The following is a 25,521-nucleotide window of genomic DNA, read 5'->3' as shown; positions in this document are numbered from 1 at the left end:
CAGTAAATTCAAGAAAATCGACCGTAGTACCCACATTATTTCAGACAGTAACATATCTTCTTAGGGTTCGGTACCAAGAGATGGCAGCACTTGTTTGCCAGTCTCTTCCTCGGTGGCTGCTATAATTAGTGATTGACATGGGTTAGCTATCTCTGATTGGCTACCGGTGGAGATTGAACTGCCTACTCAGTCTCCAAAAGATAGATAGGGTATAAAGTCCTCGCCTACTCCCTATAAGGGAATAAAAGGCAGCTGAATTTTTTTCATTATTACTTCATTATTAATAACATTATGTCTATATTTATGAAGACATGAACTTCTGCATTTTGAACAAAACTGGTGTTCCAAAAACTCCAGAGGAACAAAAGCCTAGTTGTTAATTGGCAAAATGATTTTTAAAAAATGAGAAAATAGGAAATGACAACTTATATATGACATGGACTGGTTACCAGAAAGAATTCCACTCTTTGTGGCAAACTTGGATTTGGAAATTTCTAGAAATGTTTGGACTGATTAAAACATCAGAAAATTCTTAACAGGCTTCATGATGATCGCGCTAGAAACCAGTTATAAATACTAGAAAGGTTAAGGAGAACTCACATACATTCTACAAAATATATCTATTCAATTCATAGGCATTAGATAAGACTCCGAATTTGACACATTGCCATTCAAGATTTCCTTATGGTGTTTCACATTTCTCATGAATCTTCGGCGCTGTGAACTATATTAACTGAAAAACAACAACAACAACAACAGTCCCCAAAGTAGCAAGGTCTTTCCTGGCATTGGGGCTTGTGTTTGTCCAATATGTTGAGAGCTATTCTGGCGGTGGACAGCAGCCAGCAGGGCCACCCATGTCAGAGAGGTCTCAACTGAGGAACAAGACTAACAGTGTTCCATCCCCCTTCTTAATCGTGAAAAGCAAGAAGAAATCCATACCGGATCAGTCGACGCTCGGGTATTGAAGGACTGCATCAGATGTTGGGGATTCTGGGTATCAGGTGACAAGTAGGCTACAGGACCCATCTCTACTTAAAAGGCAATCAGGGTAAGAAGCTAAAAAGTGACTGGAAGAAACCAAACGCAAAAAATCGACTGTAGAAAAAAACAGAGAAGTCTTGTAATGTTTTTACAGATCAACTCCAGAAAAACGAGGTTTTACAAAGCGTATGCATTTAATTTGGAAATAAAAATTCCCGAATCTGAGTAAACAGAACAAAGACTTAACCAAAATAATTTTATTTTGCATAATGAAATATTTACTGAACTTGAGTTGCAAGAGTTACGTAATCAACCATTAACTCCAGTAACAGGAAATCATCCGGAGGTTGCTATATCTAAATTTGGAATTCAACTCAGGAAGCATCAAGCTTACTAAATACCTCAGAACGTTTTGACAGAAGTACAGTGTAAAATGAAGCCAGGGATATTGGAACATATGAACTCCATAAATGAGGGTATAAGCTACTACCATTAAAAGCTTTACATAAATATAAGCTTAAACAGCTCCTCTTAGATTGTCTGATATTGTCTGATAAAAACCATCACAACAACAGTATAAAGGAAACAAATCAGCTCATATACAGCACAGCCTATATCATTACAGTGAAGCTTGGTTGCAGACCAAAAGAGCAAAAGCCAAGCATGAAACAATATGCACCATGGAAAATCCGATTGGAACGAAAAGTCAACAAACTTTGAGCTGATCTATGTTTCTTTAAAACTCTTTATAATAACAGAAAAAAAAGATTAATACATATAATTTGCCAACAAAACAATTGCCGAAGTTACAGAAGGATTAAATAAAGAACTATAGCGACTGCACAAAAAATTTAAAGACATGAAGCAAGGAAAAAGCAATATGGACGAACCATGCAATTTCGACAGAACCATCCTCAATTCTTCCTGTCTCTCCAGAGAAATACAAATGCAACAATCCTTCACCAGGAAAAGAAGAAACACTTAAATTTTGGAAGTCACTCTATGATAATCCTATTCAATAAAGAAGCCTCATGGATTAAGGAAACAGAATCAGAAATGAAATGCAAAAACAAATGCAAAATGTCATTATCACTAAATAAATGGTCATGTACAAGCTAGAAAATTAAAAATAAACTGCCTGCATCTCGCAAAGGCGAACTGTGGTTAAACTATGGATTTTGGTTAAAGCATGTAACCAATCTAACTGATCGAATTGCAGAGCAATTTAATTATTTGTTGCAGTCAGGTTCAGTTAAAGTGTGGATGATATCTGGGAGTACATTTCTCTTAATGAAAGAGAAGAATAATGGTGGGGACCCAAGTAACAAATAACATGTCTACCAACTATACTTAAGCTGTCACTGCAACTATACCAAATTCAATATACCACTACTTATCCGATAAACAGATTTATCGGATTGAACAGAAAAACAATCTTCAAAAATCTAGTAGAACAAAAAACCAGATCCTTATTAATAAAACGATTCTCAGAAATTCACAAAGACGAAAAACTAACTTAAACATTGCATGGATAGGCTATACGAAAGCAGTCGATTCCCTCCCACACTCCTTGATCCTAAAATCACTACAAATATTTGGAATTAGCAAAAACATACGTTCGATTCTGGCTGTTGCTATGAAATCATGGAAAGAAACTTTGATAGTCAACAATGAACGATTCGGAGATATTAGCATTAAACGTGGAATTTTCGAAGGTGATTCTTTGTCAACATTGCTATTCAACATTTTTTGATACCTTTGCCGATGATTTTAAAGAAAACAAAACTTGGATATGAAATTCTTAAATATAACAGTAAAATTTTCCATCTGTTGTGTATGGATGACCTCAAGTTATATGGAAAATCGGCCCATCAAATAGACTGTTCATTGAACACAGTTCGTATTTTCAGTCATGACATCAAAATGGTATTTGGTTTAGATAAATGCGTAATTTTATCAATTAAACAAGGAAATATTAATGCCACTATCAGTTTTAATTTTGATCAAGAGAAATATTTAAAAGCAATTTCAGCTGATGAACATTATAAATACCTAGGAATATTAGAAGCCACTGATATTCTCCACTCGAAAGGTTAAACAACAATTAGAGCAATGAATTCTTGTGCTACACCAGTATTCCAATACCTAGCTGGCATAGTAGATTTTACTAAAGAAGACTTCTACAAATTGTATCGCAAAAAGAGAAAATTAATTTCTATGCATCATGCTTTACATCCACCAAATGATGTTGACCGGTTTTACCTACCAAGAAGAATATTTGGACGGAGTATGCTGCAAGTGAGATAGACTGTGGAAGAAGAAAAAATAGTTTGAAAGTTACATCGACAATAGCTCTGAGCAAATTGTTCAAGCAATTACACAAGAGGACATTCTAAAAGCAGCAGGAAACAAATCCGATTACAAAAAGGAACAACAAAATAACCGACATGTGCGCTTGAAAAATGAACCTTTGCCTGGCCAAATCTTCGCGATACTGAAGTAAAAATGACGTGTAGAAGATGTGGCTGCGATATGGATATATTAAAAAAAAAAGAGAAGAATTTTTTCTAGCAGCTCAGAAACAGGCATTCCAAACTAATGCAATCAAAGCAAAAATTTTGAACATCTGTAATAACAGTAAATAAAGATTATGCGATTAGAAAGAGGAGACTGTAGAATAGCAAGATAGTTGACACTGATTATGAATATCGTTGATCAAGTAGGCAAAATAATTAATTGCATGCATTCATAAAATATGGCTTTACCACTTCTGATAACCTGTGACAGCATAAAATAGAGACATTACTGGAAATTGAAACAGAAAAAGTCTCTTGGTCTTTAGAATACAGACTGATAGGCATTTGGAACACAATAGACTTGACATCACAATTATCGAACATCGACAGTTTAGGATTTATTTGATATCGCAGTACCTGCAATAACGACGTTAACAACAAAGAACAGGAAAAAAATTTCTAAATATCGAGATCTGGCAATCGAAGTTGACTGGCTGTGGCTTGAACACATCAAAGTCATTGACATAGTTATCTATGTATTTGGTGCAATTTGAAAGAAGCTATTCAGCAATTTACAGCAATTAAACATCAAGACGTCATCCGCATATGATCTACAAAAACAACATTAATTTGAAAAGTCCATATTTTAGGATGCTATCTGAGAGATTATTAGATTTTTGGGTAAAATGTGAATTGTTTTGCATCACCAATCAAAGTGTTGTTTAAATGATATGTTGTTTTTACTGCGTATCAATTATGTGAATAAAGTAGTAAAATAGCTTTTGGAAAGTGAGTGAGCAGTTCAATCTCCACCGGTAGTCAGAGAAAGCTGGCCCGTGAGTATCACTGATTATATGCCATCACCCGATGAAGAGACCAGTAAGCAAGAGATGGCAACACCTAACTCTAACAGGATATGTTACTGTCTGACGTAATGTGGGTTCTACTGACGATTTTCTTGAGTTTACTAGGTGTAAAACCCGAGTTTCCGAAAGAAAAAAGTAGATTTCTCCCACTTACCCGTGGCAGAAATCTACTAACTCGGGAATCGTTCGCAAAACGGCTTAGAAAATGTTTCTCCAGTCGGCGACCAAATTAGGTTTAATAGACTTAAACTACAGTTTAAGTTTATCTTCGGGTGGCCTAGTGCAGGCGATGCAAGCGCGCGCGATTGAGCTCCACAGACCTATAATAATAATAATAATAATAATAATAATAAAAATGTGGAGATTGAACTGCCCACTCAGTCTCCAAAAGTTAGATAGGGCTGAAATGGCCTCGCCTACTCCCGTATATATGGGAATAAAAAGGCGTTAACTGATTTTAAAAAAAAAAGAGCCTGTGTAGCTCAGTGGATGTGGCGTTTGCACACCACCGCGCTAGGCCGCACGAAGGAAGTCTTGGTTTCGAGTCTAGTCGGCGACTAGAGGAAATTTTTCTAAGCCTTTTTTCGACCGGTTCCCGAGTTAGTCGATCTCTGGCACGGGCAAGCAGGTTTTTCCTCCCGGAAACTCGGGTTTTTCGTCCTGTAAACTCAAGAAAATCGACCGTAGAACCCACATTATTTCAGACATTAAATATATTGTGTTAGGGTTAGAGACCACGAGATGGCGGCACATTTGAGCCGTCTCTCTTCACTGCGTACCGCTTAATTATTGATAGCCTTGGGCCATCTGTCTCTGATTGGCTACCAGTGGAGATTGAACTGCCCACTCAGTCTCCAAAAGTGAGATAGGGCTAAAATGGCCTCGCCTACTCCCGTATATACGGGAATAAAAAGGCGTTAGCTGATTTTTTTTTTTTAATAATAATAATAATAATAATTGAACACAAGATGTATATTGAAGTTTATTATGAATCAAATTCAGCAGTAAGAGAATGTCAAAAGCAAATGTATGAAATTTGGAAACAGAAATTTCGTGACACAAAAGTCGATTGAAGGACTGACCATGATTTGTTTTCAGTTATGTTGAAATTTTGAAGAATTTCAAAGAGACATTGCCATTGAATCTCAGCAAGGACTTGAAGCAGCAGAAACGTCTATGGAATAAACACTTTAGACAAATTTCTAGAATTCATATAATCGAAATAATAATCAGCAGAATCACTTAATCACTAACATCACTTAGTCAAGTCTTCGACACGTGATGTTAGTAAAAAAAAATCAGCTAACGCCTTTTTATTCCCGTATACGGGGAGTAGGGGAGGCCATTTAGCCCTATCTAACTTTTGGAGACTGAGTGGTCAGTTCAATCTTCACTGGTACCAATCAGAGATAGATGGCCCAAGGCTATCACTAATTAAGCGGTACACAGTGAAGAGGGACGGCTCAAATGTGCCACCATCTCGTGGTCCGTAACCCTAACACAATATATTTAATGTCTGAAATAATGTGGGTTCTACTGTCGATTTTCTTAAGTTTACAGGACGAAAAACCCAAGTTTCCGGGAGGAAAAACCCGCTTGCCCGTGCGCGCGGTGGTGTGCAAACGCCACATCTACTGAGCTGCACAGGCTCCTATATATATATAAAGTATTTAACCTTGGGTATAATAAATGTTAAAAATACCAAACAATTTTAAACCTGGTTTTACTCCATTTCCCAAGTAAGCAAACAGACAACCAAGTCAAGTTTGCGCCTGTCAATTTTAAACCTGGTCTTGCACTACCCTAGAGGTAGTGCAAGACCAGGTTTAAAATTGCTTGGTATTTTTAACATATATATATATATATATATATATATATATATATATATATATATATATATATATATATATATATATATATATATATATATATATATATGAAACGTACTATTAACTCGGGGTTGGGATACGTTCATTTTTTAAATTAACTGACTTAAACCCGAGAATTATAACACAATGACATTTATTTGAAAAAAACGCAACAGTTTCGTCAAAAAGGACTTCTTCAGGCGATAAGAACATATTCTAAAAAACATTCTCCATATTTTAAAAAACAAGATTTCAAATAAAATGTTCTCTCTGTTATCTCACTGTGTAAACTCTGGCTATTTTGAATTCGAAGGTAAACTATACAAACAGGTCAAAGGATTAGCTATGGGAAGCCCTCTCTCTCCTGTGTTAGCCAACATTTTTTTCGAAGACTTTGAAGAAAAGGCGATCTCCTCTTTTACTTTAAAACCAAAAATTTGGCTTAGATATGTGGACGATATATTCCTCATATGGGAGCATGGTACTGAGAATCTTAACAAGTTCCTCGACCACTTAAACAACCGCCATCAAGATATAAAATTGACTATGGAGATTGAAGAAAATAGTTCCATCTGCTTCCTAGATGTTATACTCACCAAGACGCCTGAATCAATTAAAGTCTCTATTTTTAGAAAGCCAACACACACAGACAGATATTTGCATGCGTCCTCCCATCACCATCCAGCGCAAAAGTTGGGTATTATATCAACTCTAGCGAATCGTGCAAGATCTGTACTGTCAGATGAAGAAGAACTAAAAAAGGAACTACAACATCTTAAATGGACCTTTAAAAGCAATGGCTACTCTCTAAAAAGTATTAACAACCAATTATCCCGCCACCAACGTAACAACGTAGAGACACAGGACGACTCCAAAGGTCATATCGTCTTGCCATATATCAGCACACTATCCAAAAAGCTGAGCAGAATTCTAAAGAAGTTTAACATAAAAACGTGCTTCTCGACTCTACCAAAAATAAGATCACGCTTCAACAACTATAAACAACCTCACAACCTTCTACAATTCCCAGGTGTATACAAGGTTACTTGTGAATGCGGAAAGCCTTACTATGGACAGACAGAAAAATCTGTCTTACTACGTCTCGAAGAGCATCAGAGAGACATTGCTTATAAGAGAACCAGAGCTACTGCTCTGTCGGGCCATGTCCTGCTTTCAATAAACACGAACAACGAAGGCCACCAACATGAAATAGATTGGACATTGACTTCAAACCTACACATCAGCCATGATGAAATAGAGCGCCGCATTGTAGAGTCAAGGGAAATCACCTTAGACCCTTTTCATTTGAATAATAATCTTAGCTATAATTTGGCAGACTCTTTCAACTCTACTATTAGATACTGGAGATCGCGTGATTCCACACACGCACAGGTGTACAACAATAGAACTTTAACTCGGACTGTAGTTCAAGCTCATAACTGTAATTTACAGTCGAATATTATGGCTTTATAGTTGTATAGCTTTAGAGTGTGTCAATGTTAATTTAAGTGTCTTTTATTGTCTTTCTATGTTCTTATCGCCTGAAGAAGTCATTTTTGACGAAACATGTTGCGTTTTTTTCAAATAAATGTCATTGTGTTATAATTCTCGGGTTTAAGTCAGTTAATTTAAAAAATGAATATATATATATATATATATACACACACACACACACACACACACACACATGTATCTATCTATCTATCTATCTATCTATATATATATATATATATATATATATATATATATATATATATATATATATATATATATATATATATATATATATATATATATATATATATATATATATATATATATATATATATATATATATATATATATATATATATATATATATATATATATATATATATATAATGTTATATAGAATAATGTTATAAAAAATATGTTACATAAAATATATATAAAAATATTGTAAATAATTAGGTAAATTATTGTAGGGTGGCGAGGAGTTTTCCGGTTGCTTGATTCTTACGTGCTGTATTGTGGCAGCCGTGAGAGGTTAATGGATCGTGTGTAAACCGGGTAAATGATTGGTTTCTTTGGTGTGCTCTCCGTCTTCTGAATATTTTTGTTATGTTTCGGAGAAAGCTTTCAGCACTGGATTATCACAATTGCGATAAATTTGTGATTAGTGGTGGGTATTTAAGTATTGCTGGAAGCAGCTTTAGGTTAGGTTATTGTAAAGTGGTTGTTCTGCTTGAAGCCAAAAGCTCTTTGTGGTCAATAACTTGACATGACATAAAGTTAAAATATTTATTTATTTAATAAAATCCATTTAATATGCTTATTAAACATCATATGAAATGTATGGTTAATACTTGCACACATGTTTTTCCATCCTTTTCATACTCAGAGCTGTAACTTCTGTGAAGTCAATTATAACATCAAACATTATTTCATTGTTTTGTCAAATAGGATTATGTACATATTTTGATAACGTAAATATATTTGTTTTACCATGGGTCTATTGGATACTGACCGAAGTCAACGTCACCCTCCAAATTTGGCCTTGGTTTTGAATCCGATTATACAGTATAATCTAATTTTTAATTCACATTGTACGCACAGTATGCGATTACATGACAAAGCTTAAGCTTATCATCAAAATTACTGATATGTACCCTCAGGGAATGTATAGGATAATTATGATATTACTACATGAAACATTTTACACCATTATCACCTTCTGATCAACAATTTTCCTCCAAATTAATGAATTATCTGTCGAGACTCCAACATTATCAGATCTTGTATTTCTGTCTTTTAAGGCACTTTTTATTCTATAAATCCATCCACATTTTGGTCTTTCTTGGGGTCTTTTTCCTGCCAACCTGGCAAAGAAAATTTGGGTAATATCTCTTCTCCCATTCTCTTTAAGTGACCATACCTCCTGAGATTAGCTTAACAACACATTCCAGAATGCTAACAATGGCAAGTTCTTTCCTAATATCATTGTAGTATATCTGCTATCTAGCAATACTCAATTACTTTGCATTAATTTTATTAGCGGCGGCCGAATTTGATAAAATAAAATAAAAAGTTATCCTATCCTTTTTATTTTATTTAATTAATTTATCAAAATTGGCTGCCATTAAAAAAAAAAATACTGTAAGATAATCAGATATCACTAGATACCAGATATTCTACATCCTCATTTTTAATATGGTACTGCCATTGATGCCAACAATTCACTCCACTAATCTTTCTCAGAACTCTTTTCAAAGTTATTAAAGTCTTCAAGTTTTTGATCAAGTGCTTTATTTCTAACTAAGCCTCTCAGATCCATTTGAATACTCTCTTGTATACAACTAATTTAGTGTTTTGACTGATTTCTTTCCTATTCTATATAAATTTATTCAGGTGACTTCCTACCACACCATATTAGCTTTACTAATTTTGTAGTCTATTTCCATATTCAATTTACCATCTTCACTAAAAATTGTGCCTATTTTCATTGTCTTTGTTGCTGCTTTTCATACCAAATTTATTACGACAGTTATTGAATTTAGTTCAGGGAATCTTGCAGAGTTGCGCTGAATTATTCAGAAGTATAACATTATCTGCATAAAGTAAAGAACTAGGATTAATTTGGCAATTGTGATATCAGATTTAATACCACTTTCCTTCATAATGTGATCCATTTATTATTATTATCCCGGCCTTCATGGAGTCCTGGATAAGACTCATTGTGGGAGGTCATTTTTAGGAAACACAAAGTTTATCATACCACTCCTTGAACCCATTGACCGTTCTTGCTCCAACCACTCTCAGGCAATGCATTCCAAGGTTCAACCACCCTCCTTGCAAAGAAACCACTGCTCACTGCCTCCTTTCGTAACTTCCAGGGATAGCCACTTGTAATCTCTCCTTCCCACCGTTCCACCAAGTGAAAGAACTTTCCAATGTCTGCCACGTAACTGCCTCTCAACGGTTTAAAAGTCTATCATATCACCTCTCCTTCTTCTATCCACCAAACTCTGCAGTCCACATTCCCTCAGCCGATCCTCATAACCAAAATTGTACAGTCCTGAAACCATCTTTGTCATCCAGCTTTGTACCCATTTCACAGTTAATATATCTCCAAATCCTAGGGACCAAATCTGAGAACAATAGTCTAAGTGTGGTGTGATCAGTTCTTATACAATGGAATGATAACTCTTATCTCTGCAGGTCAACGTCCTCAGTATTGCAGCAATTCTCTAAGTTACCCTCACCACCTTTGCAATATGCTCCCTGAATTTCAGTTTTCTATCAATCATCACCCCCAGATCGCTTGTCTCCCCTACCTCCTCCAATCGAGTACGCATCCTCCCATCGATGGATCCCAAACCTCAAGACTTTACATTTTGTTGCATTGAACTGATACCCCCTATTCATTTGCCCATCTGTCTAGTTTATTCAAATCCTCTTGCAGGACTGCCACATCTGCACTATTACCGATAACCCTTCCCAGCTTCACATCATCTGCAAACCACTGAATGTCCTCTTGCAATCCATTGACAATATCATTGGTATAAAGGTTGAACAATACAGGTCCCAGTACTGAGCTCTATGGAACCCCACTTGTAACCTTCTGCTTCCTTGATATTGCCCCACCATACACAACTCTCTGATACCTATCAGTCAGCCAATCCTAAATCCATTTGACTAACCCAACATTTAAACCAATGTGCTGCAACTTAAATATCAGCTTCTCATGTGGCACCCTGTCAAATGGCTTTGCAAAATCCAAAAAAAAATGGCAGTATATGCCTTTTTTTTCCCCTCATCAACTGCTCTTGTCACTTTATTATAAAAGGCAATCATATTACTCAAGCAAGAGCACCCCTTAACAGATCCATTTTGATTCTCACAGATAACATTACCCTCATCTGCCATGCTGTATATAGTCTCTCACTAATTTCTCCATGACATTAACAACTACTGATGACACACAAACAGGCCTATAATTAAGTACTTCCAGTCTGCTACTGCCCTTATGCAGCAGCACTATCTTATCTCCCGTCCATTCCCTGGGTACCTTTCCCACAGCCAGACTTTTATTGAAAAGCCAGGGCAACGGAGCTGTCAGTTCTTTAGCTCATTCTCTCAAAACCTGTGGTGAAATACCATCCAGTCCAACAGCTTTACTGGTATCCAGAATATTCAGTATTAGGAACACTCTCTTCTTGCACCTCTAAACCCTGAACCTGCCCTATCCCTCTAGTATTAAAACCACCTCCAGGATGAAATACTCCAATAAAGTGCCCATTGAACAACTCCACTATGTCCTCTGCATCAGTCACTCTATTCCAATTTTATCCCGCAATGTCATTCTTCCACAATCGTTTCTCTGCCTACTGGCCACATAGCTAAAATATTCCCTAGGATTTTCTTTGGATCTTAGTGCCAATCTCTTCTCATATTCCAGTTTTGCCTTCCTCACCATTCTGGTCACTCTTCTGGCCTGTGTCTTATATTCTTCGTGTATCTGTCCTCCACCCCTCTCCTTATATTTTTCATAATCTCTTTTTCAACTGAAGTTCCTGTTTGATATCGTTTGTCATCCACTTTACACCAAATTGTATCCTCTTCTTCACCCATGGAATACAGCTTACTATTGCTGCTAACAAATATTCTTTCATAATTTCCCAAGCACTAATGATATCCTGGCCTTCTAATTCTGCCCTCCATAGAACTGCCCCTAGTTGATACCTAAGACTATTATAATCACCTGCCTTATAATTCCACATATGGTCCCTTTTCTTTGATACACCTGCATGTCTGTTCATCTTCCAAGTCAAAACCACATGGTCACTCTCTCCAACTGGTGAGAGAGATGTCATCTCACTTATCAGCTCTTCTGATGCTATGACCAAATCCAAAACTCTTGAATCTCTTGTTCCCTCTATTACATGTTGCTGAAGACATTTGTCCCTCAAGAATTCCAGAAATTCTATCCCTTTCTTACTACTTGCATTTTCCTCTTCCCAGCTTATACTGCTGTAGTTAAAATCTCCTATAACAATCATTCTTGTTGCACTTGCTAAGCTCATCTGCCTAAACATCTCCTCGTCCCTACCCTGAACAACATTAGAAATGATGTACACGCTTGTTGCATACCTCAAACCATTTTCCTGTACCTCTTTTAATTCTAACTGCTGACTTAGTGCTTAAATAGAGAATATGTATTGTTTGATATAATGTCCCATTTACATCATATAACTGTAGCATTTAGAAGAGCTTTCCTCTTTGCACCTTGTCATATGCATTTTCCAGACTAACAAAACTTAAACACAAATCCTGGTTATATTCCCAAGATTTCCCAACTATTTGTTTTAAAGTGAAAATCTGATCCTAACATCCTCTTGTCTTTTAATATATAGACATTATTATTATTATTATTACATGACACCTCCAAGGATTCAATGAGGGAGGGCAGTCTACTCCATAATGCTCAGTCTCCACTACTTCGTTCATCAACTGTACAGAATGCTACTACCATCATCATCATATGTATGAAGGAAGGACACTCAAGTTTGGATGTCACTGCTCACACAAAGTGCTAATGATGCTTCAATTTCTCATGTGTAGGATTAATAAATTAGAAAAAAATTCTGCTAAAGAAAACATAATTTGCACTATCATCCAACAAAACAATTCTCTTCTAAAGAAAGAGGATGACTTGCCTTTGAGCTACAGTTAGTCTGCACAGTGGGTTGATAAACTTATATGTATTTATTTTGTTTATTTATTTTAAGTAATCCTGTTCACTAACCTGCATTACTCAGGGAACATTACTCAGGTCTGAAGTGGCTTTTGGCATGATCTTGATTTCTGTCCTCTTTTTAATATTATTATTTTTTTTTTAAATTTCAAGATATGGTGTGGAAGCCTAACATTATAGGGATCCAGAATCTCCCCAGTCTGAAAGTACAGCAGTAAAGTGGTTCTATAGGACTGGTCACTAGATATTACATGATATCCGAACTGATGGCATTACATCATAGGTTTCAATCTCACTACAGAATTTGTTTTTTTGTGAATTTCTTTTGTTATTAATAAATAAGATGATGCAAAATCATTGCTTTAATCACTGTAAGCCTGAAGTGCTTGAAAAAGTTTAGTTGCCAGTTTAGGGTATTTCAATTATCTAATTCATAATCTAGCTACTTTAATTAATGTACACTGTTTACAACCTTTAGTTAGTGAGATTCTCAAAAAAAAAAAAAAAAATTGTAGAAAATGTGCATCATACTAAAGACGGTCATCAGCATTAGATATGTAATGAGCTGATTCCCCATCCCTGAGTTACCATCTTTCTGGCTACTGATCTTCATATGTAATCGTTTTATTTAGCAGATTAATTGCATTAATACTGAGCTGTTCCATTTTCACTTGATATTGCTCTATACTTAAAGAAAACTGAATCTTTTCTCTTAATGTTCTCTTTTCAGTTTTTTGTTGCTTTGTCAGTAATTTTGTTAAAAATAAATAAATAAATAATAATTCTGGATCTTTCCTCATCCAGTCTCATCTTAATAGATATACAGCCACTTTTTACAATGTGTGTGTACATGCAAGAGAGAGTGTATGCAGCTTGAACATTTGTTCAAGCTGCATAAGGAAAGATCCAGAATTATTATTTATTTATTTATTATAATACAGCTATATTGCCTGCTTCAGTTTAGGAGTGCCCCTGTTTAAATGTCATTGGCTATTTACTCATGGGTTCTTAGGGCATTATGAGTGTAGATGTACTAAAAGTATATGTAGTTTAAGGAATAGAAATTGCACATACCTTTTTCTGGGTGTTGTGGCTTTTCCTCTGTCTGCGATGTCGAGAACTGCAGAGTGTGTGTGTGTGGGGTGGGGGGGGGGGTAGGCAGTTTGGTAGAATAAGTTAGAAAAACCCGGGTTTTTTTTCGTAATATATAAAAACATATACTTTTATATAGGGTGGGGAAAAAGTGAAAGGGTTAATTTTTTAAAATAAGGAGGGGGAAGGGGAAAGGTGGTTGACGGGGTGTGGACCGTTTCGACTATTCGTGGTCATCATCGGAACATATTGGGAAAGTCTTGTAAACATATTGGGAAATGTTGTAAACATTGTACATTAATTGGAAGTAATTATTCTTACATTGAATGGATGACTTGGCATGTAATTTCGTTTGAAGAGGGACTTTCCCAATATGTTCCGATGATGACCACGAATAGTCGAAACGGTCCACACCCCGTCAACCACCTTTCCCCTTCCCCCCTCCTTATTTTAAAAAATTAACCCTTTCACTTTTTCCCCACCCTATATAAAAGTATATGTTTTTATATATTACGAAAAAAACCCCGGGTTTTTCTAACTTATTCTACCAAACTGCCTACCCCCCCCCCCACCCCACACACACACACTCTGCAGTTCTCGACATCGCAGATAGAGGAAAAGCCACAACACCCAGAAAAAGGTATGTGCAATTTCTATTCCTTAAGCTACATATACTTTTAGTACATCTACACTCATAATGCCCTAAGAACCCATGAGTAAATAGCCAATGACATTTAAACAGGGGCACTCCTAAACTGAAGCAGGCAATATAGCTGTATTATAATAGTTTATAATGAGGAGTAACATGGGAGTTTTCCCAGAAATAATATACATTTATTTATTTATTTTTAACAAAAGTACTGACAAACAACATGTAACCATTCAAAATTAAAAAGAGAGCATTAAGAGAAAAGGCTCAGTTTTCTTTAAGTATAGAGCAATATCAAGTGAAAATGGAACAGCTTAGTATTAATACAATTAATCTGCTAAATAAAACAATTACATATGAAGGTCAGTAGTCAGAAAGATGGTAACTTAGGGATTGGGACTCAGCTCATTATATATCTAATGCTGATGACTGTCTTTAGTATGATGCAAGTTTTCTACAATTTTTTTTTTTTTATATGAGAATCTCACTAACTAAAGGTTGTAAACATTGTACATTAATTGGAAGTAATTATTCTTACATTGAATGGATGACTTGGCATGTAATTTCGTTTGAAGAGATCTGGATTGGATTCTTCATGCTGGATATTAGTAACATTTTTTATCTATTTTATTATTACAGCCTGTGGTTGAGTAGATTTAAATCCCCTTGTTCCAGGGGGGTGTGTGTGAATGTTTCTAGATGTTAGTGATTTTCATTGTCTTTAACGTATGTATGTGTTGTGTACATATATAGGATTTGATAAATACACTTGCCCATTACTCTCTGGTGAGTTGTAGATTGGACAAAATAGAATATTTTTTAATGAAAAAGTTGGTTTAGAAAGTGAGTTTTTTAACTTTAGAAAACATGGATGCAGCACCACTGATCATTTTATGGAACTAAGACATGGAATTTTTAAAAAAATGGAGGATCTTGGGCGAGTAGTATTTCATAATTCGTATCTTTTTTATATATATGTATGACTTGCTTACGAAAGGTTGTAAACCGATATTAGTGCCACAAGGAGGCAAGGATTTTTTAAAATTTTATTTTTTAATTTGTATATTTTCTGTATTTTTATTTATTTTTTTATGTAATTCGGAAACCTTGCTCTAGACTAAACATGGAACTTTTTCAACCACTTCAGGCCTAAGCAAAAAAATTCATGTCCACAATGGGATTTGAATCTGCAGCTTGTTGGTTAGAGAGTAGTCATGCCAACCAGGTCTGTTTTGTTTCTAGAACAGGACTGCTCAAGTATTTAATTATCAACTAATCTTGCTGTACTTAATGTACACTAGGTTTCTAACCTCTTTTGTGTGCGATTTGCATGGTGACAGTATTTTTCATCTTGCAAATGAAGGTAGTGAGAACTTATGCCAAGGCCATACAAGAATATTGGAATGTACAGTATAATGGATCTACTGCAATTCACTTGAATGCACAGTGGTTATTAGGGCCAGATTTATGCATAAGTTAGAAAATCTATAGCTCAGGCCTCATATTACAAGAGGGCCTCTGTCTTCAACTTTACTCAGATAAAATTTACTGAATAGAGGGTGCCTCTGCAAAGTTATAGCTTAGGGCCACAACAACCTTAAATTGGCCCTGGTGGTTATGTATGATCTAAGGTAATATAGGACCAAGATCTATGCTGGGATTGCCTAAGTTGGACCAAAACACATGAAGTCTTGTTTTCTGTTTTAGAAATTGAGTTATTGACCCTATATAATGAGAGCAGGCTTGGGTAACTGAGCAGGAGATGGCCCAAGGATTACTTGAAAGCCAGCATCTTTCATACCTGACTAGTCAGTGCCCATGGTATGTGATTGAATTACTATTGTGCGCACTTGAAAATTCATCCCTCATAACAAAAGATGCTAATGTTGAATCCCTTCAGGAAGATTGAAATAGGTTTTTTGATTGGATATATAAATAAGGCGGCAGTGTTTATTGTGGAGTGTAGGTTTTGGATTTAGAGTGTACCATGTACTGTTTTTTGTAGAACTATTCTGTTCTGCGAAAGAATTGTTCCAAGTATTCTATTCTGTTCTATTAAAGAATTGTTCTAATAAGTAGAGATGAAGGTAGTTTCCCAACTGTGTGTACTTGATCTCATGACACCCGACATGAGTTTGATTTGTTTTCTGCAGTATAGTACAATGATAAGAAAAGTGAGAAAAGGTACAGAAACATACAACTAAGGCACTTACAAAAGTGGAATGTTATGGGGAAAAGTTGAGGGAATTGCTAAAATTGATAGATAGACAGAGGAAAGACGAGGTGATATAGAAATGTTTGTTTCTTAGTGGATTTTACCAGATTAATAGAGTAGTGATTATTCATTGAGTGGATCATAACAGGAGACAGAGGCTCTTAGAAGGTGTATAATAGTGTAATTTTTTATTTTTTTCCAATTAAGAGCGGTGTTATATTGTTAGAGAAGATTGAGGATGTGAATGAGTAAGCTGTGATATGAGATGTTGTTGATCGAGTGAAACCTAAAATCAGTTTACAGACTTATGGTGGATTAATGATATGAGCACTTGGGTTTTATAGTACCTTAAACAATTGAAGATTTAAATTTTACTGCCATGTTCAAATTAAGAATTTATGCAGCTATCAGTGGACTACATCCAGCCTGCTGATAATCTCCAGTTTATAGCTTCTAGTTGACAAGTTACAAAACAACTTGTCAGAAGGCTTGTCAAATGTTAATTAGACAAGAGGCCAACAAATGATTGCCTTCAGAAGCCTAATATTTTACTTGTTATTCATTGTCTTGAAGTTAATGTTTTGCTTGGCAGATTAATTTCACATAATACTTCATCTTGAATTTGTTATTTATAATAACTACTAGTCAGAGAAATTGTTACACTTCAAGAAACTCATTTCATAGAAAATAATAGGAATATATTCAAGTGCAATGAGTATATGAGTATTAGTTTTCTCTTTTAAATTTGTTTCTGGAATTATCAGCTCCTGTTGAGGTGTGTGTGTGTGGGGGGGGGGAGTGCATGCTCCAAGATTTTAAAGTGAAATAATGCTTATTTCACTTTTACAATTTTTTTATTGCGACTCGCCATCACAAACAATTGTAAGCCTATGGTACATTAGGCTTACAAATTAGTACAGTGGGCTATGGATGTTTAAAAAAAAATTTTTTTTTAATTTTATATTTATTTTTTACATTTGAAAGTGAAACAATGCTTATTCAATAATCCAAGTACTATGTTGGATATGGTAGGTAAGAAAGATAAAAAAAATTCTTTCTGTGCATACTGGACATGCTTTTTTTTTTTTAAGTGATGTCATTTTTATTTATTTTGCCTTGCGAAATTCCTTTATGCATATTTATCATACAATGGTATATCATAGCCATCTATAACTTGTTACTTGATCAGCACTGACAACTGAGAACATTTCTCTTTTTTGTGTATTCACAAAGAGGAATATTCTTAATTGTCAATGAGTGCATTCAACTAAAAGGTAATAAAATCTATATTTGCTGGCTGGAGGAACTTTTTCTAAACCTTTTTCAACTGGTTCCCGAATTAGTCGATCCCTGGCATGGGCAAGTGGATTTTTTCTCCTTGGAAGTCAGGTTTTTCATGCTGTAAACTAAAGAAAATCGACTGTAGAACCCACACAATTTCAGACAAGTAAATGGTAACACTTGTTTGCCAGTCTCTTCATTGGGTACTGCTCATAATTAGTGATAGTAAATTTAGTTTAATCCTTTATCCAAGTGTAAGCAATCAAAGTTTGCACCTGAAGTATCTTCAGGACTGAGGCAACTCGTGGTAAAGGTGGACCAAGCTGTCATCACTGCTTATCTTAGTATCTCCCATAATGCAAAGCACATCTTCTTGCAGACATGTATAATGCTATACATTAAGGGAAGGGCCACTACCCCAGACTGGTTTCGACCTTTATTGAGGTCTCGTCAGTGGGAGCCAGACCCAGAGGAGGAGGTTGATACTAAGATGGAAGCAATGGAGAAGTCATATTTACGTATACGAGTTGCCAAAAGGTGTATCACCTTATTATTAAATTACTCTGGATTTAAAGAAAGATGTTTGAAATTTTTTTTTTCCACTTGATTAGAATATAATAAATTTAGTTTAATCCTTTATCCAAGTGTAAGCAAACAAAGTTTGCACCTGATGTATCTTTATTATTTATTATAGTTTAACCTATAACATATAGTCTAATCTATAAATTGTACTCTAACCAAGTGGAAAAAACTTCCAACATCTTTCTCTAAATCCAGAATAATTAAAAGTTGCCTTTTGGCAACTCATATAGGTAAATGTGAATTCTCTGTTACTTCCACCTTAGTATTACCACCTCTGGCTCTGGCTCCCACTGATGAGACCTCAATAAAGGTTGAAGGCAGTCTGGGTAGTGGCCCTTCCCTTAATGCATAGCATTATACATGTCCGCAAGGAGATATGCTTTGCATTATGGGAGATACTAAGACAAGCAGTGATGAGAGCTTGGTCCACCTTTACCAGGAGTTGTCTGAGTCCAGAAGATACTTCAGGTGCAAACTGTTTGCTTACACTTGAATAAAGAATTAAACTAAATTTATTATAGTCTAACCAAGTGGAAAAAAACTTCCAACATCTTTCTCTAAATCCAAAACTAAAACTCTTCCTCAGTGGTCAGCATTTACACTGGTCAGCATTTTTCTTCAAATCAAGAGGTGATTGCACTGTATAGGGATATTTTGCAGATTGTACTGAGAACCACTACAGGGATAGGTCTGGAGCATCACTGGAATAAATGTATTAGCTTAAGGGAGATTATGTTGAAAAATAAAAATAATTTTGAAATTATAAATTCTTTGTTGTATAATGAAACCTGTGGAGCATTCATGACTAAACATACACACATAACCATAGTAATAAGAGTTTTAATAATTAGGAAATATTTCATCCTAAGTATTATAGGACATCTTCAGTACAGCTAATTCAAACACTACTAGGAATTACATACAGTTAGGGCGCATGCTTACAATGGAATCGCTGTATGTGCAGTAGCGTGTTATATAATTAAATTAAAATATATCTGAAAAAAAAATTACATTAAAATGAGATAACATATAAAATTATTATTTAAATTAAGGGGATATTAAATCCCACATTGTTTTAAAACCGAATAAGAAACTCAAAGATTTGAATCAGAGTTTCATGCTGAATATAGTAAACTATAAAAATATCGGCAATTACTAGCATGAGCTAATGCAAGTAGTCCTAGTACGTAGTACAATACCAGGCAACTTGCAGCAAAGGTGGTAAAGTTCTGATCGCTATTCTTGGTATTTTCCATAATGTAAAAACACATTTCCTAGGAAATGTATGCTGTTATTACATTATGGCAGGAGGTCACTACCCAGACCGGTTTCTGCCTTTTTTGAGGCTTCATCAGTGAGTAGCTAGACCAAATTAATACCAAAGGGTATAGCGAAAAGAACTTATATACTCTGCTATACGAGTTGTGAAACAGGTGCACCCATTAAGTTACTTAAATATAAAGAGCCAATAGGCTTCATTTCGGCGATATAAACATTATTTAAATTAAGGGGATATTAAATCCCACATTATTTTAAAACCGAATAAGAAACTCAAAAATTGGAATTGAAACCATTGAAAATTGAAACTGGTCTGGGTAGTGACCTCCTGCCATAATGTAATAACAGCATACATTTCCTAGGAAATGTGTTTTTACATTATGGAAAATACCAAGAATAGTGATCAGAACTTTACCACCTTTGCTGCGAGTTGCCCAGTATTGTACTACGTACTAGGATTACTTGCATTAGCTCATGCTAGTAATCGCCGATATTTTTATAGTTTACTATATTCGGCATGAAACTCTGATTCCAATCTTTGAGTTTCTCATTCGGTTTTAAAACAATGTGAGATTTAATATCCCCTTAATTTAAATAATGTTTATATCGCCGAAATGAAGCCTATTGGCTCTTTATATTTAAGTAATATAAAATTATTTTACACAATTTAGGATGACAATTTCCCAGACTTCAAGGATAGTAAGAACGTCATTACTGGTCTGTGACGTAGGGCTTCAGCACTTTCTTTATATAGAAGTTCATGTTTTTATGAAGAACTATGTTTTTTTTTTTTATGTAGAAGTTTGGTTTTCTTCCAATGGATTGCATGGTTTGGGTTTTCAATTCCATGTTTTGCAAACCCAGATTTCTGCAGTTTGAGACGGATGTGGTTTTGATGTTCCAAAATGCGTTTGTTAATGGATCTACCTGTCTGTCCATAGTTGGATAATTTACAGGAGCATGGGACCTCGTACCCACTAGGTAGCATAAGAGGTGTGAGTTTGTCTTTAGGAGAAGGTAACCAATTGTGGATTTGGCTGATTGGTTTGTAGATAGCAGCCGATTTATATTTCTTCATAATAATATTGAAAGACATTCAGAGAAAAACCCCTAAGCCCATTCCTATCTTGATGCCTTATACTAACGATCCCATTCTGGTTTGTTACCATTGGTACTAACTCAGTCATATTATACACTCACTTGCATTCAACTGCCTCATTGATGTCTGCATATCCACTCAACAGCTTCCCCACCCCCCCTTCCGAAAAAAAAAAGCTCTAGTTTCCCTGATTCTGCATATCCACTTTCTCTTTATTCAACAACAATTTTTCCAGTCTCTGAAAACCAGATTCATTTAGATTCAAACCATCCTTCTTGTATAAGCCCTTTTGTCCCTCAAACTCACTTCACACCATTCCTCCTGCATAACCTACACATTGAGTCATTTGCTATATGACCCTCCTTCTCAACTCTAATCTCTCATACTGTGGCAAAAGACTCGCTATCTTAACTCTCTCGCTTTTTTCTTTTGCTACTTTCAGTAATTCTTTCAAGTCCTCTTTCATGCCATACTTTTCTCCTTTTAAATCATTTGTTCCAGCCACTAGAATCATTTCTTTCACCTTACGCTTTTGTGCTCTAATAGCTTCGCATTAATTTTTGCACCAGGAAAGCATGATTTTGTCAAACTCATTGATATGTATTCCATATGTACTTTGTATTCTATTTTTCTTTTTGATGTCGCATTTTTTAGTGTTTAAGTGTTCTGGAATAGGGATGTTATAGTCATGGAAGTGTTTTTGTAGTCTTGTCCATATAGACCTGATGGTAGAACCTGTGTAGGTGATATCACAGTGTTTTGGGGCGGGAAATTTGTAGACTACGTTGTAGTATTCTAATATTTCTTTGTGTAGGTGAGATTTAGTGGGTTTTAGAAGGTTTGCCAATTTTTGGTTTGTGGTAAATACCAGTTTGTATTTACTGGTAAATACCAGTTTGTAGTCTGTATGTTTGAAAATGTATTTGTAGGCTTTGTATGTGTTCTGGATGTATGGCAGTTTGATGACTTTTTGTGTTGGGAAGTTTGTTTTGGTTGTTGGGTTGTTTTGACAGGTTTTTTGCTGCCCTGTTTGTTTTTGCTGCGTAATTTATTAGTTGTGTGGGATAGTTGCAATTTTTAAAAATCTATATTATTTTTTTTATTTCTGTGGTGAGATAGTTATGGTTAGTTGAAAACTTGTAAGCATTTATGAATTGTGATAGGATGCCGATTTTTTAATAGAATATGGATGGTATGAGTAGAAATGGAGGTAGTTTCCAATATGTGTGGGTTTGTGGTATATTTTTGTGACTATTTTGTTGTTTTTTCTGATTAATGTCAAGTTTAAGAAATTGATGGATTTGTTCTGTTCGGTTTCAATGGCGAATTTTAGTCTGTTACTGTAACTGTTAAGGGATGCTTGTAGGTGGTGGTGTGTGTTTGTTCTCTAATGCACAGAATATCGTCCACATATCTGCCATAAAAGGTGATGCCGTGGGGGGGGGGGGGAGAGTATGCGTGATTCTATGTGTGCTAGAAAATATTCCACAAGTTGTCCTCTGATGTTTTGGTCCATGGGGAGTCTGAAAATTTTAAAAAATATGTTGTTGTTGAACTTGAAGAAGTTAACTGAGATTATTAGCTTGATTATGTTTATAATATCATTAGGTGTTAATTTGTTCGAGAGTGTAGGGTGAGATCTGTGAGTAGCGGATGTATGATGTCTAATGTTCTGTTGTAACGCAAGCTGTCTGCTGCACCCTTGTAATATCTTTATTCTTTTATGCGTTTTCTTTCTTAACCTTTCTTTCTTATTCTATTACGTACTATGTTTATCTGCCTTTCATATTTACTAGTTGTATGCCTATGAACACTGGAAAATTTATTTGTAAAAGACTGCGCCACCCCAGTATTTCTATATTGGGACAAGACTCAGTAAAACGTCCCGTAGATTTCTCTCTCTCTCTTACTAGCGCAAATTCCTTCAACAGAGTTTATATAAACAGTCATGGTTCTTAAGTACTTAAACCACTTTTAATGCCTTAGTTGTTTCCCGCTAACAGTGCATTGTAAAATAAAGTAACAGGCAACACTATTGATACATAATTTAAACGCATTTATTTACATTAATAACAAGGTGCATTAAATAAGCGATAGGGAGGTTACTTTCTCCTTACCTATCCTTATACTTTTGGTATGAAGAAACAAACTTTCCCTTTTCAATATTAAATGACTATACAATATAATTACTCTGTTACTTCTCTGCTAAAAATGATTAAATTGCTGAGATAATTTTCTCATAAAGAGGTTAGCTAGCTATGGCAAGTTATCTTACAATTTATATTCCAGTTAAAAACAAATCAGAGTACTATCTCTTATAGACATTTCTTATTACTATTTCTGATCAGTCCATCTATGACATATTTCTTAGATTACAAAAGAATGTACATAAAAAGATGGGACACACTTACGAAGGCTCTTTGTCATGACACCTTCCAAAAGTTCTGCATTAGTTCTGCAAAGTCTGTATGATTTTTCTTTCATCCCAGGACTTAGGTTTCCATCTGGAAAGTCTTGTTCAAGGGAGCACTTCGTCGAAATATTTGGCGGGCCTTGGACTGCAATCTTGCCGGTACTCAAAAGCTCAGGCAAGAAGTTTCAGCATTCAGGCTTGAAGATCGTTCTGTGGCTTTTTGCTTCGGTTGGCTTCCCACAGCACTAGGACATCCGACCGGCACTTGACTTGACTTCCAATTTTTCCTCTGGCTCTCTTTGGTAACAGCGCTTCACCTCTTCAACTCTTCACCTCTTCACCTTCAACTGGACCTGGACTCCCTTTTGGTAACTGGGCCTCGCCTCTCCTCATTCTCTGCCACCACTGCTCTAGTTCCGCCTGTCCTCTGCTGTGGTTCTGACTGCCTCTCCTGCTTAGTAACTGAGGTCTTGCCTAACCTCATGATGTTCGGCTCAAACCCTTTTATTTTGCGATCTTGGGACCTTGCACTAAGGGTAGTAAACCCCTGAAGAAATCGGCAGTTCTTCTTGATCTTTTTAAGGCTGACCTGTTCTTTTATCTCCTCCGTGCACTCCTTTTTTTTTTTTGTCTTGTTGGGCAGTGGAAACTTCTCTGAAACTAGCCGATCTCTTTGATACTAACCCCAAAGATGTTTATGTTCAGAGCCCACGAACAACTTTTACACACACTTAGTTGTAAACAACTGTCTTGTGCTCTACAAAGTTCTGATGGCAAAGCATTGCCTTTGTTTTTGACATTAGAAATTTTATTAAAAACAGTAAATACAAATCATTTCCCATAGGGTTAATTACATTAATATGTAGCATAAAATATATAGATACAAACAAGGTTATTTTTTTAACTATCTCATGAGACTTGACCTCTGTAAAAAATCGATGTAAAGCGCTTTGGTATTTCTAAGTTACATCGAGTTTTTACACTGGGAACATCCATGTTAGTGTATAATGAAGCAGCATCCAATGAAGTGAGATGCTTTCTTGGGATAGGGTTATGCTATTTATTTTTATGTAAAAGGTCGTCCATATTTTTTTATCATAGAGAGTGACATTGTAATTAATGATTTTAGTATTTCTGTTAGAAATTTCGATAAAGGTGCTGTGGCGGTGTTTTTGTAGGAGACTATTGGCCATATCAGGTAACCGTCTCCTACAGAAACATGGAGTTTTCCCAGAAAAAATACCTATATTTAAAACCTTACATTTTGCAACATTGAACTCGCAACCCCTTTCCCGTGCTCAATCACTCAATTTATTCAAGTCTTCTTGTAAGGCCACAACATCTTCTCTACTCTTCATGGTTCGTCCCAACTTTGCATCATCTGCAAACAACTGAATATCTCCATCCAAATCTTCACCAATATCATTAATATACAAGTTAAACAGCAATGGCCCTAAAACAGACCCCTGAGGCACACCACTAGTAGCTTTCCTTTTCCTGGTTATCACTCCCCCATACACAACTTGTTGATACCTATCAGATAACCAATTTCCAATCCAATGCACCAATCTAATATCCAACCCCATCCACTCCAGTTTGACTATCAACTTATCATGCGGTAATCTATCAAAAGCCTGTGTAAAATCTAAGTATATTACTGTGTGTCCTTCTCCTCTGTCCATGGAAGCAGTCACCTTATTGTAATAAGTAAGTAGATTACTAAAACATGACCTCCCTTTAGCAAATCCATGCTCCATCAAGGATAATGCCATTGTTGTCAACCTAATTCTGAATCCTAGTTCTCACAAGCTTCTCCGACAACTGAAATCACCACCTACACAGATAGGCTTATAGTTTGATGCTTGAGTTCTATCACCTCCTAAATATGAAATAATAAAATGGAAATAGAAATAGTCATCAAAATATTGAACTGTTTTCTTATGTG

The 25,521-nt window shown here is 35.6% G+C and overlaps 1 protein-coding gene across 1 annotated transcript in view; it reads left to right on the top strand.

The window, feature by feature from the left end:
* Positions 1-8,225: 8,225 nt before the first annotated feature.
* The window catches only part of LOC150104307 (tRNA-splicing ligase complex subunit RTRAF-like), a 178,644-nt gene continuing 161,348 nt past the window's right edge, over positions 8,226-25,521 (top strand). Inside the window, exon 1 of the mRNA XM_090396290.1 lies at positions 8,226-8,395. Coding sequence (XP_090252416.1) covers positions 8,335-8,395 — 61 coding nt within the window. The 5' untranslated portion in view covers positions 8,226-8,334. The remainder of the gene's footprint in view (positions 8,396-25,521) is intronic.

This window comes from Typopeltis vanoorti, chromosome 8, assembly GCF_054136105.1.
Source record: "Typopeltis vanoorti isolate ZY-2024b chromosome 8, IOZ_Tvanoo_1.0, whole genome shotgun sequence".
NCBI lineage: Eukaryota > Metazoa > Arthropoda > Arachnida > Uropygi > Thelyphonidae > Typopeltis > Typopeltis vanoorti.
This window is presented reverse-complemented; position numbering and strand designations above follow the sequence as displayed.